Source organism: Adiantum capillus-veneris, chromosome 23 (assembly GCF_014529385.1).
Source record: "Adiantum capillus-veneris isolate H3 chromosome 23, ASM1452938v2, whole genome shotgun sequence".
NCBI lineage: Eukaryota > Viridiplantae > Streptophyta > Polypodiopsida > Polypodiales > Pteridaceae > Adiantum > Adiantum capillus-veneris.
Window position 1 is genome coordinate 71706378 of NC_140953.1, and position 19584 is coordinate 71725961.

Genomic DNA, 19584 nt, shown 5'->3' on the forward strand with positions numbered 1-19584 from the left:
CAAGAATGTGATGATGTCAAGTTCATCAATTAGGAGAAGCTCACGTTTCTCATCAAAGATAATGTGTCGCAGACCGTCCTCATTCGAGGCGAGAGCGGTATTCTCTCTTTCCTCTCATCTCTCACGTCAAGGCAAACAGAGAGCTATGTAGAGGAGCCCAAGCGGCGGTCATCTATGTCAACCCCACATCAAGGAACTTGGGTATTCCGACAGGTATAGTGAAGATTTTGTTAAGGTCAATTCCGTGTTTTCCCTGGATCACCATTCCCCTAACACACCCTCCCCATCGACCTATGAACATTGTCTCCAACCAATTGCATGTCCAGGAACACGTAGGTAAAGTTTTTTCTCAATTGGACAAAGAGAAGCCAAAATCATGTGATTTCTCATTTCGGAGGCTTCGCCCTCCCAAGGTATGGTCTTTTGGTTTACCGGTTCTCTTTGTTCGTAAGAAATCAAACTCATTTCAGTTTTGTGTGGTTTTCAGGGCACTCGAAAGATCTAGTTTAGACTTCCACAAAATCCTTTCCTTCTTTCCTTGCGTTAGTGAATGCTTTGTGCTTGAATGTTGTTCTTTTTACTTACCCCTGAAGAGAGGGGTTGAGAGAATGCAATAGAGATGTGTAGAGGGAGAGGGAGAGAAAAGAGGAGCGACACCCGATGGTGTCCCAACCAACCCTCTCAAGGGCCGCCGACACCGTTGCGGATGTGGTATTTGCTTTAGATTGCGTAATTGGAATGTATACACAATGCAATACCTCAATGCAGACTCTACTGACTCAAGGGATGATTGTCGCCGCGGTAACTCCTCCGAAAGGGGTACCTCCGGGGCTGATTTGATGCACCTTGGATCCTTCTCGATGTGGGATTGCGTATGGACACCACGGGTAGATCTGGGGCTGATTTGCGCTCCCGATGTGAGAGGAATAAAGGGCTGAATGCTGGCTGCAAAAACATAGATGTGCGACGAAAAACAGAGCAGATCTCTCGTGTAAAGCAGGGCTGAAAATACAGATCTCGATGATGGCGATGATGTGAGCACTCGATGCCGGCGAGGGAATGGCCGAGGTGAGGCTCGATGGGCTACCAAAGTACCGGACCGCAATGGGACACACACGTAGGCTGATCCGAGCGGTTTCCCAGCAAGGAGAAGGGCTGCAATCTGAAAACGCTGTGGCTGATCTGCTGGCTGAACCTGGCGCTAAGGCTGAAATCTGAAACACTGCCTGTTCTGCCCAAAACGCCAATTCTGCTGCAAGCTGAAAACGCTAGGCTGATTTGGATCAAAAATGTTGGCTGGCCTTGCTCCCTTGCTAGCGCTACTGCTTCTCTGCAACTTCTCTCCAGTGAGAGCTATTGCTCCCTTTATATGTGAGGGATGGGCCTTAAGTAATTATTAAGGCCTGGGTAGGGCAACTGTCCACCAGCTTTTCCAACAAATAAATCATGAAATGATTTATTTTAAAAACAGGTCCAAGGGTCCAGATTTGGGTGAAATTGTCGCACATCCGCCCACCTAGGAATCCGATCGGTGCGGGGAATGGCTTGTTGGATTCCTCTTAGAACTACATGCTCGTCAATGGTCATGCCAGATGCCCACTGTAGTGTAAAAACATCTGTCAAAACGCGTATACAAACCATTTATGCAAGAGGGTTCCAAAACTGGAAAATCTAATCTAATGGACTTGTCCAGACATGCAGGTCTTGTGAACGGGCTCACAAAATTGCCGGTACTAATCCTCCTAGGATTCTAGACATCCCTATGTGCACGTGACATCCCCTCCTACTTAAGGTGAGGTACGGGTACCGATCTGCATGGCCTCCTTGTATGAGGCTAGCAAATCTGGATAGTGGATGAAAAAGGCTTTGTCCACCCAAAGCATCTTTATGTGTCCCTCGATCCTTGAATTTGAGGAAATGTTGCTTTGCTTCCTTCTTATTGCCACTGAATGGAAAGCATTCGAAAACGCTTCGACTTGGTGACTTTGACTGGAACAATGATCTCAGGTGTTTCTCCTTTTAAATTGCTCCTTTGAAATCGACGCTTGTGGCAGCAACTTGACAGGTCCTTTGAAACTTGATGTGCCTCCTGTGGACGCTCCAAAGGAATGGCCATGTGAGGTTTTGGCTTCCGGAATTTGACCTTCCGCTGCACCTGACAGTTGAGACCATTCGAGATTGGCCAGATTTGAAGAATGTTCACGAAGTTCGAAGCTTTTTTGGTTTGTGTACTTACTATTGGCGATTCATTCAAAAATTTGCGGAGATTGCTTCTCCTTTACATGTTTAGATGCAAAAAGGGGTTCCTTTCACATGGGTACTATCTGAGATTGCAGTAGAACCTCAGAGAAAAGTTGACAATTGATCGAATGCTGGGTTTGCCAAACTTGCAAAAACCATTTGAAGTCAAGCAGACAGTTAAGCCCGATCATTTGGCTAAGCTGTTAGATTTTTCGACTACATGGTACGCCTGAGTTTATAGTTTCAAATAGAGATCTCCGTTCTACAAGTTTATTTTCGAGGGCAATATGGGAGAATATTGATACACAGCTACAATTCTTGTCTTCTTTCCACCCACCCACAGACTAACGGGCAATCAGAGATAGCGAATTCAATGGTTTTAGACATGTTAAAGTCATACATCTCTTATCAAAAAGTGGGAGAAGTATTTGCCATTGGTGAAGTTTGCCTACAACTGTGGGGGAGCAGGAGAGAGAGCCCACTTGCTATCCTATGCAATGAGAGTGAAGGAGAAGAGGAGAGTGGCGCAGAAGAAGCACACGCAGAGAAGAACGTGAGAGAGAGAGAGAACGCTGAATTTTTGGGAAAAGCCACGCTAGTATTCTTTTGGGCTTCACATTTGAGTATATGAGTAAGTGACTAGGGGGCCATTCACACTTGGGCCCCCTCACTTATAAGTCTTTTAACTTATAAGTTAGTAAGTACAAGGCACTTAGGCCTTTATTCCCTAACAACCTCCCACCTAAAGGCAATGTACCTTGGGAGATCAAAGAATCAACTAACTATGATACATCAGCTGATCATGCACTTACTCATCCAACACCCATCATCTGTCGGCAATATGCAAACCGTTCTGCTGGAAGACTCTTGGTCAAAAGATCTGCAGGATTGTCATCTGTGTGCACCTTGACAAGTGTAATGCTCTTGTCATCAAGCACACTTCTGATGAAATGATACTTCACCTCTATGTGCTTTGTCTTGGCATGAAAAACAGGGTTCCTTGCAAGCATAATAGCACTCTGACTATCACAGTGTAGCACAGGAACCGGTGACTTAATGCCAAGTTCTTCTACCAAACGCATGAGCCACAAAGCTTCTTTGCATGCCTCAGTGGCAGCCACATACTCAGCCTCAGTGGTAGACAAAGCAACACATTTTTGCACTCTAGAAATCCAAGAAACTGCACCTCCTGTGAATGTAAACACATATCCAGAGGTAGACTTCCTGCAATCTGGATGTCCAGCAAAATCTGCATCTGTAAAGCCATGCACAGATGTCTCACTCTTCCCAAAACAAATGCACAAGTCTTTAGTGCCTTTCAAGTATCTCAAGATACACTTCACTGCTTCCCAATGCTTTTTGCCAGGATTGCTCATGTACCTGCTTACCACTCCCACCGCAAATGCAATGTCCGGACGTGTAGCAACCATAGCATACATCAAACTGCCAACGGCTGATGCATAAGGAATCTTGGCCATTTCAGCCCGCATATCATCTGTGTTTGGGCAGTCATGTGCAGTCAGTTTTACATATGGAGGCAGCGGAGTACCAAGTGCCTTTCCCCCATCCATATGAAAACGATGTAGCACCTTATTAACATAATCTCGTTGAGATAGATACAGACGCCTGTTGGTTCTATCTCGAGAGATACGCATGCCCAAAATATGATTAGCATCACCAAGATCCTTCATGTCAAAGCGATTCTTTAAGCTTTGCTGTAATGCATCCAACTCCGTGACATTTTTACCCGCAATAAGCATGTCATCAACATACAAAATCAGCAATAGAAGAGATCCATCACTTGCCGTTTTGATATACAAACAGTGATCAGAATTACTTCTTTTGTATCCTTGAGACCTCATGAATGTATCAAACTTGTGATACCATGCACGGGGAGACTGTTTCAAACCATACAAGCTCTTCAAGAGTCTACATACTTTCTTCTCTTGCCCCTTTGACACAAAACCTTCTGGCTGCATCATATAGATCATCTCAAGCAAATCGCCATGCAAAAACGTTGTTTTGACATCCATTTGCTTTAACTCCATATCTTCAGAAGCAACCAGACCTAAAACAAGACGTAATGTGGCAAGCTTTACAACAGGAGAAAAAATTTCATCAAAATCCACACCATGCTTTTGCTTGTACCCTTTAGCAACCAAACGTGCCTTGTACTTAGAAGAAGCATCAGATGTGACCTTGGTCTTGTAAACCCATTTACATGGCAGAGCCTTATGCCCTTTAGGCAAATCAACCAAGTCCCATGTATGGTTTTTCTCCAAAGACTGCATTTCCGAAACCATTGCTTTGAACCATTTCTTACTGTCTTCCCGTTGCATAGCCTCTTTATAGCAAGACGGCTCACCACAATCAGTAAGCATGACATAGTCCAAAGACGGTTCATATCTATCGGGGGGCCTTGTCACCCGAGTAGACCTACGCACCCAATGATCCATAACAGGTGGATTTTCAGCCTGTAAACCATCAAAAACAGCAGGCTGTTCAGCCGGTTGCATCGCAACAACGGGCGGTCTAGGAGCATCAACCTGTTCCCCTACCTGTGGTGCATCAATGGCAACTTGTTGGGGCTGATTTTCAGCAGCTAATGGCTGATTTTCAGCAGCATTTTCAACATGTAAAGGCTGCTGAACATTGGGCCTTCTTGGCTGTCCATATGTGACATCTTCACGAAAAACAACCCGGCGCAATTCCTCGACCTTTGTGGGCTGTTTGTGCATGCAATTCTCATTGAAGATGACATCATTGCTGCGTATGATTTTCCGTAATGCGGGATCCCATAATCTATACCCCATTTCACCATCCTCACCATATCCTAGGAAAATGCATTTATGAGACTTTGGTTCTAGTTTGGTGCGCAGTTCACTCCGGATGTGAACATAGGCCTCACAACCAAACACTCTTAAATGTGCATATGAGGGTGGCTTGCCAGACCACACCTCCTCAGGCACCTTTCCACCCAAAGCCTTGCTAGGTGAGCGATTAATCAAGTGAATAGCTGTTTGTACAGCTTCTGCCCAAAAACCATGAGGTAATGCAGCATGTGACATCATACTCCGAACTTTCTCTTGGATAGTCCGGTTCAACCTCTCTGCAACTCCATTCTGAGAGGGATTAAAAGGAGCCGTGAGCTCTCTTTTAATACCTTTAGTAGCACAAAAGTCAATAAATGCTTTTGATACATACTCCCCCCCATTGTCTGAGCGCAAAGACCTAAGCTTCTTGTCAGTTTGATTCTCAACAAACGCAAGAAACTTCTTGAAAGTATCCAAAACATCGCTTTTAGCACGTATTGGATACACCCACACCTTACGTGTAGCATCATCGATAAACGAGACAAAATATTTCTTTCCCCCTAAGGACAACTGTGGCATTTCACATACATCGGAATGCACTAAGTCTAACCTGTCAGACTTTAAAGAAAGAGACCTTTTGTGCGGTGTTTGACTGTGCTTACCATAAATACAGTGCTCACAATGAGAAAAATCAGCGTACCTCAAACACGGCAAATAACCACAACGAGACAGAGTTTCCATTCCTCTTTTACTCATGTGTCCCAACCGGCCATGCCACAAAGAAACACTTGGCTGCTCGGTTACGGCGACAACATGGTCACGCACACTAGATACATGCAAAGGATACAAAGTGTCCGATTTACAACCCTTGGCTACAATCCGGGGCCCTTTACAAATTTTCCACTTGCTATCACCAAAAGTGGTGTGATAGCCTGCATCATCTAGCTGCCCTGTACTAATCAAACTCTTCTTAAGTTGTGGCACATGGCGCACTTTGTGCAAAACAAAAGTCATACCATCAGCAAAGGAAAACTGGACACAGCCAATACCTGCAATGTCACATGCATAGTTATCTCCCAAATAAACAGTGCCCTGCACCTCACCTGAGTACTGTGTAAACCAATCCCTATGAGGTGTTACATGAAAGGAGGCACCTGAATCAAGAATCCAAGTATGCATGTCCACATCAGAACCCATAGCAAGGGTATGTGCATCCACAGAAGAGGCATTGAGTACATCAGTGCTGTTGTCACTGTCACAACTACTAGCAACATTGATTTCCTCAATCAACACAGTGCTCTTCTTGGCATTTCCCTTGTCCTTTGCATCAGTTTCAGCACCCTTGTTCTTCTCTTTCTTCCACTCATAGCATTCCCGTTTATAATGCCCTTTCTTTCCACAATGATGGCACACAAAATCTTTCCTACGAGATTTGCTGCGTGCCCTGTCCTTACTGTCAGATTTCTCCCTCTGTTGAGACCTGCCTCTCAAGTGCAATGCATTAGAAGACCCACCTGTGGTGTTCTTCCTGTTCATCTCTTCCATCAAGAGAGAACTCTCTACATCTGCATACTTAAGTGACGCACTTGAGTTACTAAGAGCTGTCCGGAATACATCCCAACTCTCGGGCAATGTGCATAGCAGAAAAGTAGCTTTGAACTCCTCATCAATCGTGAATTTCAGCTCTGTCAGTTGGCTGAAAATAGAATTGAATTCATTGAGGTGCACTGACATGTGCGTGCCCTCCTTCATGCGGAGATCCATAAGCTTCTTAAGCCAATACACTTTACTGGCAGCACTCTGCTGTGCATACAGCTCGTCTAAACGCTTCCACATGCCCCATGCTGTCTGCTCATTCTCTACATTGAAGAGTAAATTGTCAGACACTGAAAGCATGATCGTGGAGCGAGCTAACTCGTCCACTTCTTCCCATTCTTCAACCTCCATATCAACCGGTTTCACACCCTGTAACTTAATAGGTTTCGCCTGTTTCTTCTGCAACATCACATTATAACATTGCTTCTTCCATATAGCAAAGTTATGGGCACCTTCAAGCTTGCGAATGTGCAACAAATTGTCACTTTCACTGCTAGAAGCCATTATGAGTGATTGCAAACACTGAAACCCTGTTTTGCCGACCTAAACACGCCCAAATGTGCGCTATCGGGCAAAAAACAGCTTGCTGTTACAGAAAAACAGCGAGCAAATTTCACGCAAAATCACCCCAAAACGGCGTACATTCACTGTCCAACCCTTACCAAAGGTTTCCACAAGGTGTATACATCATTTGCTTGCTGAAATTCGCTGTTTTAGGGCAAAAATCGGACCTGTAAACACCTGTTTTGCTGAATTTTCAGAACCTCGTTGGTGGAAACACCTGTAAGATTGACCTGTGAGACTTGCCCTAATGAAATTGCATCAAATTGACCCCAAAATTGGTCAATTTCAGCAGAAATAGGCTGCTGTTCGCCAGTTTTTGAAACCCTAATTTTGGGGAAACTGTCACCGGAGGTCGATTCTACACGGTGAGAGGATCCCTTCGCGACAGAGTTGATCGAAAACGGTTGAATATCCTTCCCGCAGCGAGCAAGAACAGAATTCTGATCTGTGTCGCGAGAATGGCTCTCTTGGAAACCCTAAAGCTCTGATACCATGTGTGGGGGAGCAGGAGAGAGAGCCCACTTGCTATCCTATGCAATGAGAGTGAAGGAGAAGAGGAGAGTGGCGCAGAAGAAGCACACGCAGAGAAGAACGTGAGAGAGAGAGAGAACGCTGAATTTTTGGGAAAAGCCACGCTAGTATTCTTTTGGGCTTCACATTTGAGTATATGAGTAAGTGACTAGGGGGCCATTCACACTTGGGCCCCCTCACTTATAAGTCTTTTAACTTATAAGTTAGTAAGTACAAGGCACTTAGGCCTTTATTCCCTAACAACAACAACACAGTACATACGTCTACGGGGAAGGCACCATTTGAGATTATCACCGGTGTTAAGAATGTTCCACCTATTCTAAGCACCAAGGATAAGATTGAAGCGGATCCATATGTTCAGGATCTGGACACTGCTCTTGTAATGTGCACGAGGCTCTCGAGAAGTCTCAAGCGCGGCATAAGAAGGCAGTGGACAAGCATCGTCATGACTTGCGACTGAAGGAGGATGATTGGGTGCTTTTATAGTTTGAGAAGGCACATCTACGAAAACAAAAGGGTAAGGAGTGACTTTTTCCAAAGTTGAGTATGCAATACTATGGCCCTTTCCAAATTCAAGAGAAGATAAATGATGTATCCTTCAAATTGAAGTTACTCACAATGCATTCCATGTGAGTCTCTTGAGTCTTGAGATCTTTCAAAGGTGAGGTGCTAGTAGAGAATAAGCCAACAGTGCAATCTGAAGTGGAAGAGAGAGAGGAGATTCTCATTCCAGAACAGATATTGGTTCACAAGAAAAGGAAAGTGAAAGGTAACCTGGTGCGCCGGTATTTAGTCAAGTTCAGAAACTATCCGGCTTTAGATGAGAAATGGATGGAGAAGGAGGACCTAGCAGATAATCCTCGGATTTTAGAGCTTTGCCATGAAGCTTTTGGTTTAGCACCGACGATTCCAAGAGTTACCAATGATCAACAGGTTGAATCAGGCACGCTGCACATTGCACAAGGAGGAGTTGCTCCGCTCCTTTGTCACAGATTCCCCAGATGGAATAAAGTCACTGATTTCCTTGGTGATTTCAAGGATACAGAAAAGTTGGCAGTATTCTATTGTATGACTTTATGAAAAGAAGTACTTTGACATGGGAATTCCTAAAATGAATCTGTTATATGTGCTCTCTCATGTGTGTAGTGTTTGAGTGCATGTTTGAAAGACGAAATGATTGCCGCATTTCAGTCTTGTTCACCTGACGGATGATGTGGATATGATAGTAACAAGATTTAGTTGATCAAGGCATCCGCTAGAGATCGGTGCAGTCTCGATGTGATTGCTAAATACGTTACAGGGATCATGATTCTCATCTAAGATCTCCACGGGGATATCGATCTGAAGGCCTCTTTTGAGTGGGGGTATCTACCTCAATAGAGAGTGCCTTCTACTTTTTATGAAAGGTACTAAACTCCTACTTGCAAGGAGTTCCGTTTGAATGCAAGTTACCTGCTACTACCAGGGCGGATTGCATCATAATTTAAAGGGTGTTTCGAGAGTACAACTTCATGCTTTTCTGAAGTATCGGCTAGAGTCCAACTTCAAACTTGCAAATCTTCTCTTCATCAGAAAATTTCATAAAGGGAGTGACTTTGAGGAGAATCTCCACTTGTCGACGTAGTCAGTAATAGCTTTATACTCTTCTGTGGGGAGAGCCACTCCCATTCTTTCTTTACATCTGTCTCGAAAGCGGGAGGAATGAATTGAGCATAGAAATGCTTTTTAAATTTCTCCCAGTCTTTGAGTTTGGACCTTCCCAAAATGGTAGTGAGCCACCAATTGTTAGCCTTATCTTTCAGATACAAGCTAACATGGCATAGTTTCGAGCATTCTAAGAAGTTGCCATCAATGAAGGCCACTTCAAACTGACGGATGAAAGCCAAAGCCTTGTTGGCCACTCTCCTTCCATTGTAGCATTCAAATTTGACGTCCTTATCTCCAGCTTTGAATGTCTTCTTCTTCTTGTGGTGTAGGGACCGCTTTCTTTAATCCTCTTTCTTTAATCCTCGCCTTACTTTCCTGCTTCCAGTGGTTGATCTACAGCCTCTTCTCGATGCAACTGGAGATCCTCATCAGGAACGATCTAGATTTTTCATAAAAGAGTAATTTGGCAAGTAATTTCGCTAAGGGATTGAATCTTCTTCGTGCCGCCAGGAGGATCCCACAGCAAGATCCCTCTGGGGCTGTGTTGGATCCCCAGTCTGTCGTATTTCTTGAGTCGGCTTTGGGGGATTCTTAGGTGGCTTCTCTACCATCTTTGCTTTCCCTTTTTAAGGGGTCTTAGGCACTTGTTGCACTTTTGCCTGAGTGAGAGCGACCTGTAGTTCTACCATCTGCTGCCTGAACCACTCGAGCTCTTCAGCTTGTCCTGCCATGATGAGTATTTTCTTTTTTCTCTACCAAGAACCATCTCTCCGAAAAGAGAGGACCTTGCTCTGATACCACTGTCACAGAAACGTAAGCGTGCACTTCAATACTTTTGGGATTAGTTAATTCAATTCGCGTATCCTCACAGAACATAACGTAGAAAGAGAACACAGCATTAGGGACCAGAAGATGGGCTTCAAGAGATTTTCTATTAATTCTGAATTGTTACAAGCACATAAACCAGAAACATTTATACTAGAAAGGTTTATATTGTTCCCTGTCCATAAAGACCATTCTGATGCATGGAGATACACGTATTCATGAGCCAATTTGGCTGAAATTCATCGTACTTGTAGCCGAGAACGGCTAGTTCTGCTTCATTCTGAAATTTTCGAGGCAAAAGCAATCTCTATTGTTGTCTACTCGCTTATGGGGTACTCGAATGAGAGTGCCTTAGCTCGACAAAGCGCTAAAAAACCAAGCCGGCATCCAATTTTACGCTTGTCTGACTGCGGCTAGTCCCCGCGGGGACGCACACAAGCCCTAATGGTTGTCCGGCACCTTCATCGCAAGCTATGTAGGATCGGCACTGCCCTCACAGGAGCTCTGAGCAAGAGATTGCTAGTGGGAGATAGAGAGGGCTGAGTTGAGCGCTTAGAGAGAGAGTGGGCTGAACTCGAAACTGAGAGAGAAAACCCCGTGAGCGGGTGTAAACTGTTGCAGAGAGTTCCCAGATGGTAGCGCTATCTGCTTACAAGGCCTAGCGTTTTCCATGCTAGATGGTGCCACAGAGAGAGAGAGAGAGAGAGAGAGAGAAGGCTGGCAAACTTGCCAATGCTGGTCTTTTCTAAAAACCCACACTAGTTGCTGAATTATGTTAATGTTATTAAATTTTGGCAGCGTTCAAATTGGCCCCACCATCCATTTTTAAAGGTTTTAAACCTTATACTTAAAACCGAGTGTTAAAACCCAGGTTTCCAACCAATCTGGAACATTGATAACTCTGTTGTTTTCATGCCTCTCTCGACTTAGTCTGCCGGCTCCTGCCAGGATGTAATTCCATTGTGTCGGACCGGCCATTTTCTTGGATGGTCACCATAAACATATTAAATTATAACTTTTCTACGTCAACTGGAAACACCATCTTATTCATGTGCTTGTTTTGAACTGTTTTGCACTGCATCCGGCTACTGTGCTATTTATCATACTATCCGGACACGGATAAATTTCCAGATGGCACATTGCACCGGAAAATTTACTTCTTAATATAAATTATTGATTGGTACCAATAAATTCAAAAATCATTCTGTTTGCACAAAAATCATTTTCATTAATCTATAGCCATAGCCAAAAGTACTACAAAGATAGAGAGGGAATGCACCACAGAGAGAGAGAGAGAGAGAGAGAGAGAGAGAGAGAGATTCTCCAAACCAACACACTCATCAATAAATTAGATGATTATTACAATGGGGGTTAGGGGTCCCTCAACTAAATTGCCCGACCGCATTCTCATGTCAAATGAGATTAAACAAACTTAAAATGACAAAATAAAATAAATAGGATTACAATGGGCATTCACTTGAAATGCATAATTTTAACACCCTCTGCAACTCATAGTGGACATACGTAGGAAGACCAAGTCATGATGAAGTATGTTGCGGAACCCGCCACTAGACAAGAAGGCTTGAAATTTTGCCATTGGAATCTGCACCACATCAACAGACTCGGTTGAGTCCTTGGTAGAATCTTTGTCACTGTTTGTCCTCATTAAGCTTGCCTTTGCCTTTGTCTTTTTGAGAGCTCTTGCCTTTTTTGGATTTACAACTTCAAAACATATGAACACGTTTTTTACAAAAGTAACAACAGCTCCAAAGATTCTTTTTACTTTCCGATGTAGCATATACTTATTCATCACTTTTCCAAACTAAAAGAGTAAGCCAGCTTGCTCCTCGATGAAAAAGAACTGAAATCATCAAAATCCACCTTTTCCTTCGTCATTTGCAAGCGTAACACTTTGTCATCATCTCGTACTCCTCAAGCAACTTCGTAAGTACCAAGGCAGTTGACTAAGTACTGGTCAATGCATCGTCCATAGCCGAGAGTTGATCATGTATGACCTTTGCCTTCATCAAAATGATTGCATGGAAGTCCAAGCTTGAAACTTGATGGAAAATAACTGTCCAAAAAAAGTGACAAACACGGGAGAGCCATCTCGAAGTCGAGGTCACATGGGAAGAACTTTCAAGATCAAGGAAAAATTGACATGTTAATCCTGTTGGAAATAACCTTCTCACGTTCTCTCCATGCTCTTGCTCCACGTTATCGCACTCGCCACCGATTCCAAAGTTGCCGCCAAGATCAAACTCCTCTTTCTTCTTTGCGCATGTCTCCCACGATCGCGAGCCAACTTGCTCGGATATCATGTCAAAGTAGATGATGCGGAACCGTAGAGATCAAGAGAGAATGCAAAGAGAGAGAGAGAGAGAGAGAGAAAGAGAGAGAGAGATGCAGCGGATGTGAATGTTGAACTTTGCTCAAGATGAGTGCTCCGAACTATGCTCAAGGTTCCTTTTACTTACGAAAGGGAGAGCCTTCCGTTCCTTTAGTGAGAGAGTCCAAGTGATCACAAACAAAGTGGATAAACACTTGTGAATGAAGGTGTTGAGACTAAGAGATAGAGAGAGAGGAATAGGACACCAGAAAAGTTGTCAAACCCTCCTCCGAAGGCCCCACTCTCTATGGCGAGAGCGGTCTACTATTGATTGCACAAATCTCTACAATGCTTTGAACTTGCCGACGATGTCGACAACGACGAGACGGGCTGAAATCTGAAAACGCTAAGGCTGAAATCTGCAAATCTTGTATCTGCTGAATTCTGACTCTATGTCGGTGACGACGACGATGCAACGACGACGCGTTGAAAACGCAGATGCTGAAATCTGCGTTTTCCGGGCTGAATCTGCAAAGGCTGGCTGATCTAGCCGTGCGGTAAGGATCTACTGCGGGAAGGTGAGATCTGCGAGGTTCGGGACTTCTACTGCGGTGTCGTGATGCTGAAAACTGAAAACGCTGATGCTAATCTGGGTTTTATCGCCAAGGAGCTGCAAAGCGCCGGGCTGTTGTGCTGCTCCAAAAATGCTAGGGCTGAATTGGGGTCTGCTCTGCAGAAACACTAGGTAAACTGCTAGATCCTGCTAACGCCAAGCTTCTCTTGCTGTCTGCAAAACACTGGCTGATCTTGATGAAAAACGCTAGGCTCTTCTTTGGTCTGTTGGCTGAAAACCCTATGTCTCCTGCCTGAGGGTCTTGAGGAGAAGGTGCACTATCGAGCACGCAGTTCTTGCTGCCTCTTTTGCCAGAAAGTGCTAGCGCTAGGGTTTCTTATATACTTGGCTTGCTAAATTGCCCTACCATTTTCCCAACAAAAGTCACTTAAAAATATTAAGTGAAAATTGGCTAAAATGGGGAAAATAGGTCTATGCACTGTAAAAATGCTCCTGATGGATTCTCACTGAAATCTGATGATCATGCTGTGTGCAACCAGAGAATATGCATCTACTCTAAGTGTCTGGACATGCACGGTCTGCGAATAGACTCACAAAAGTGTTACATCACTTCCTAATCTAGGCTAACTAAATTGAATTGAACCCATGTCATGAAGTAGCTTGTCCACGTACACATCGGGTTAGATGTGCACATGACATCCCCTCCTTTTCAAAGTGAGGTACTGGTACCGAACTGTATGGCGTCGAGGGAGATTGCCAACAGCGTCTGGAATCCTGGGAAGGACTCTTCGTCGGCCCACCCTGATGTGTGGGTCGTGCGATACTTGAACTTCATAAAGGTCTGCAACGCTTGCTTCTCTGGGCCGCGCCGAAAGCGACACAAAGTCATTTGTGGCTCCTTCAATGCTTCAACTTCGTTAATAGTTATGCGTCTACCTTCTTCAAGAATCTCCGAGGATGAAAATTCTTGAAACCACTTCCAACACAAAAACATGAATATACCCATTCCACGTAAAATTCTAGTCTTTCTAAAAGACTGTGCATGCAATGTAGACGAACACATAGACGGAGTGCCAAACCGTTCATGAAACACACGGAAACAATGGGGTCGAATCTTGACTTTCTGATCTAAATCAATCAACTGTGGCAAATCATAATGGAAATGCCTATGCTTGATGCTCAATCCTTCTTGTGCTCTTTCGGATACTGAGTCATGCCAAGGAAGAGACATGGAATGTGAATTCCTTGAATGCAAACATGTCATCTTTCCATGAGTAATCTGCATACATCCGTGCTCATTCATGAGTGAATCATGCTCATCGTACAATATGTCATGCCTATGAAAAGGAAAACATAAGGACGGTGACTAAAATACAGGAAACTATCACGAATGAAACACTCAAACAATGCGTGTTGACTAATCATTCGAACACGGAATACTTCCTATGGGGATTCTTTGGAACTCGACTCGAGAGCCAAGATCGGTTCTTTGTGATCTATCGAATCTGCAATGAGGTTAGCTTCACTAGACAAAGTATCAACTAACCATCATCCTTGTGAACGATCACAGTTTCTTCCTGCAAATCATCATGCTCGTGAATAATCACATCTTGATCATGCAAATCATCATGCTCGCGAATAATCACATCTTGATCATGCAAATCATCATGCTTATCATTATCATGCAATTCCTGTGTGTCGTGCTTTGGAGAAGACAAGACTGAGAGAGTCTCCTTCTCCTGAATCTCTTTAATCTGCGCCTGCACATTAAAAAATAGTAGGACCAATGCGGCTTTTCTTTCGTTGTGCTCACGCTCTATTTCGGCTCTTCTTTCTTTGTGCTTGCGATCCATTTCTGCTTTTCTTTCTGCTCTTCTTTCTTCTTGTTCTAACTTCCTGTCCATCATCATCTTGTCGAAAGCCTCCATAGGAGTTAGTGCAATCCTTGCGTAGATGGTGAAGGGGGAGGGTCGGAAAAACCTCCTGGTGGGGAAAATTCTTCTTTGCCACTGCCATGCTCATCACCTCCATGCGAAGTATTCATTCTGCTTCGGGTAATAACCATACACTGAAGTCTTGGGTTCTTAAGTTCACGAGGAACTTAGGGTCTTGTGGTTCTTGGGTTCTTGAGGGTCTTGAGTTCTTGAGGTTCTTGAGGTTCGTCTTTAGCTTGCAGTCTGTGTTAGAGAAGGATCTTCTCTTACCCGAGCTCTTCTCTTTCCCGCGGGCGCACCCCTTGGTGGCCTTGCATTCACACCAAGGTTGCTTTTTCCCACCTCACGTCGATTGGCCAGCTGCTACGTGCACGGTCCGCTCTCAATGAGTGAAAAGAGAAACAAGGGGAGGCTGGACAAGCCCTTCTTTCTTGGGTTTCCTGTCACTCTTCAAAAACACGATTAGGAATCGACACGCCCAAGAGGTCTTGGGTTCTGCAACAAGCAAAAAAAATTGTGGTTCTTGTGGTTCTTTCCTTGAGTGATACAGAACACTGTCAAAGCTTTGATACCAATGTAAGGTGCAACGGATGTGAATGTTGAACTTTGCTCAAGATGAGCACCGAACTGTGCTCAAGGTTCCTTTTACTTACGGAAGTGAGAGCCTTCCGCTCCTTTAGTGATAAAGTGCAAGTGATCACAAACAAAGTGGACAAACACTTGTGAATGAAGGTGCTGAGACTGAGAGATAGAGAGAGAAGAATACGACCCCAAAAAAGTTGTCAAACCCTCCTCCGAAGGCCCCACTCTCTATGGCGAGAGCGGTCTACTATTGATTGCACAAATCTCTACAATGCTTTGAACTTGCCGACGACGATGAGGACGACGACGAGACGGGCTGAAATCTGAAAACGCTAAGGCTAAAATCTGCAAATCTTGTATCTACTAAATTCTAACTCTATGTCGGTGACCACGGCAATGACGACGATGCAACGACGACGCGCTGAAAACGCAGATGCTGAAATCTGCGTTTTCTGGGCTGAATCTGCAAATGCTGGCTGATCTGGCCGTGCGGCAAGGATCTGCTGCAGGAAGGTGAGATCTGCGAGGTTTGAGACTTCTACTGCGGTGTCGTGATGCTGAAAACTGAAAGCGCTGATGCTAATCTGGTTTTATCGCCGAGGAGCTGCAAAACGTTGGGCTGCTGTGCTGCTCCAAAAACGCTAGGGCTGAATTGGAGTCTGCTGCAGAAACGCTAGGTAAACTGCTAGAATCTGCTAACGCCAGGCTTCTCCTGCTGTTTGCAAAACGCTGGCTGATCTTGATGAAAAACGCTAGGCTCTTCTTTGGTCTGTTGGCTGAAAACGCTATGTCTCCTACCACGGGATCTTGCTGAGAAGGTGCATTGTCAAACACGCGGTTCCTGCTGCCTCTTCTGTCAGAAAGTGCTAGCACTAGGGTTTCTTATATACTTAGCTTGCTAAATTGCCCTACCCAGTTTCCCAACAAAAGTCACTTAAAAATAATAAGTGAAAATTGGCTAAAATGGGGAAAATAGATCCATGCACTGTAAAAATGCTCCTGATGGGTTTTGACTGAAATATGATGTTAGCTTGCTAAATTGCCCTACCCAGTTTCCCAACAAAAGTCACTTAAAAATAATAAGTGAAAATTGGCTAAAATGGGGAAAATAGATCCATGCACTGTAAAAATGCTCCTGATGGGTTTTGACTGAAATATGATGATCATGCTGTGTGCAACCAGAGGATATGCATCTACTCTAAGTGTCTGGACATGCACGGTCTGCGAACACTCACAAAGTGCCAGATCACTTCCTAATCTAGGCTAACTGAACTGAATTGCACCCATGTCATGAAGTAGCTTGTCTACATACACAAAGGGTTAGATGTGCACATGAGAGAGAGAGAGAGAGAGAGAGATTCTGCAAATCAACACACTCGACAATGAATTAGATGATTATTACAATGGGGGTTGTGTCACAAAAACGGAAGTGAGCACTCAAACACTTTCGAAAGTATTCAATTATATCGTTTAAGAATCCACACAGAATAAACCTTAAAAAGTAATTCACAGGGACAAGAAGATGGGCCCTCCCTTCAAGACATTTCTATTAGTTTATCAGTTGATTCTTACAAACACATGAACCGGAGCAGCTTGTATCGTTCTCCATCCTAGAACTATTTCGATGTAAGAAAATGCATGTTAATCATTACCCCAATGGCTGAAACTTCATGTACCTATAGCCGAAAACAGCTATTTTTGTCTCGTTTTGTGTTCCTTTATGGGGAAGCGATCACTTCTGTTATATGTCTACTTACGGAGTGCCAAAGCAAGGTCACCTTTGCTAAAATTTGGCGTCAGTGACTCGTTAGAGAGCTGAAAAACTGTCTAGACAGCCACTAGAGCGCTTGTCTCAAAGCAGCTATCCACATAGAGCGGCACACAAGCTCCTGATGGCTTCCCTTCCCCTCCGAGTACGCTTCGTAGCCTCTACACGGCCTTATCAAGAGGAGGAGCATGAAATGGCTTTGGGGGTTTTGGGGGGGGGGAGAAGAAGAGAAGAAGAGAATTTTTAACGTCGTAGGAAGCTATCCCAAGAGACCTTAAAGATCTTTCCGACAAGGAAAGTTGAACTCAAGACCTATTATTCAAAAGCGAAATGACAACCGATCTACCACACTTGGGTGATAGAAAGGGGTGGGTGGGTGTGTGTGTGTGTGTGTGTGTGTGTGTGTGTTGTGTGTGTGTGTGTGTGAGAGAGAGAGAGAGAGAGAGAGAGAGAGAGAGAGAGAGAGAGCTGAGAATTGAGAGCTCCAAGGGAAACTTTTTGTGTGTGTGTGTGTGTGTGTTCTTCCAGCCCCACCCATTGGTAGAAATATGACCCAAAACGTTTTGTTGAGTTAAAAGAGTGTCGACCTCAGTCATCCGCAATGGTTCCAAGCTATAAGAGACTTTGGTGAAGCTTTGCTTTATATTTAGGGGAACCAAAGAGAAGATGGTTCCTCTTTAGGGGATGGACTGCTACTGTTGCACTTGTCTATGGAGCTGCAACACTATTGTTTAAGCAAAAGTCAAAGAGCATTCACAGATGGCTACATACTACCTACGAATATGGCCAAGTGCATGCCGTGTACAATTGAGGAAGATGAAAGACAGGATCCTAACATTCATCCAATCCCATGAGCATTGACATTACGCATGCTTCTTCAACTCCTTGAAGAAAGGGTACAACCCATAAAGCAGCCTTTGGCAGCTCAATCTCATCGTGCACTATCAAGGTAAGATTGTAGGTCTCCATTACCGCCTCCTAATCTTGTGGAAACACTAGAACCTTCCTCTCAAGTAACTCGTGCAACTCCTCATCATGAGTAGACCTTTGCAACCGCTCCAAAGAATCATCCACTCTATCATTGTATGTGTCATTGACTATGTCATCTATATCATGAGAACTCTCAACATCCTTGTATAACTGGCTACCCGCCTACGGATTACGAACAGGAATGATGACTTGGCAATCTGTATGATGTGTGGATTGGCGATACATAAAAATGCAGACGTTGCACAACTACACAGCTGCTTTTGTGACACCCAACGTGGGCTACAATTACAAGTTGATTTTATAGAGATTGAGTTGTTTTCATAGTCGCTTTTCACTGCTTTTAGAAGTTTTAAGACCCATAAGTAAAAGGATAGCATGCCAATTGTATCGAACTTCGCCCCTCTAATGCCTTGTGCAGGTTTTGTTGATTCGGTTTCATGTCTGTACTGTCTGCTCCTGGGAGATACCAGAGACATCTCATACAGGAGGTAAAACAACTTTTTCCTTTTCTTAGGTAACCTCTCTCTCTCTCTCTCTCTCTCTCTCTCTCTCTCTCTCTCAAGCTAACCTTCACAGAAACCGTGTGATGGGCATTGTCAGAAATGACACGGTAATCGGCAAGCACCACAACCTTTGAGTGAATATCCTCAGAAAAGCATTTGTGCGATGGCCCTGACAGATCGAATCGAAGTGCTCGCGCCAACCGCAACTGCAGCAGGACTAGTAGCACTGACAGCACACCGCCATAAGCCATCATTTCAAAATTGCAAATTCAGTAACCTTCGGAAATTTTGCGGTATCCTACAATGAGAGAAAATAAGAGCACAAAACTAGTCTTGCTTGGTGGACGATGGTATAGAAGGTCATGGGGAACACAATGCTTGAAATTATTCGAGATGGATGAAATGGAGAAAATTATAAGCACTAACGATTGAATGGACATGACGTTGAGACATTGTAACAACGAATGATTAATTAATTTAATGATTAATTGTAACCATCAAGAGGAGTAGTGAAAAGAAATGAACGGAGATGTATAGGGTAGAGAAGGAAGCGAAATGCAATAGTAAGGAAGACAAGCAACGTTTATCAAAGGCCAGCTGCTATATTTCAAGCCTAGTATTAAAAACTAATCAGTTGTTGCTACATGGTACATGTCCTTTGCTCATCGGTGAAATCAATATTAGACA

General features: G+C 44.0%; 1 protein-coding gene across 1 annotated transcript in view; it reads right to left on the reverse strand.

The window, feature by feature from the left end:
* Window positions 1-19196, reverse strand: part of LOC147427956 (transmembrane emp24 domain-containing protein p24delta3-like) — a 37558-nt gene extending 18362 nt beyond the window's left edge. The window contains exon 1 of the mRNA XM_086497021.1: window positions 18963-19196. Coding sequence (XP_086353147.1) covers window positions 18963-19151 — 189 coding nt within the window. The 5' untranslated portion in view covers window positions 19152-19196. The remainder of the gene's footprint in view (window positions 1-18962) is intronic.
* Window positions 19197-19584: the final 388 nt, after the last annotated feature.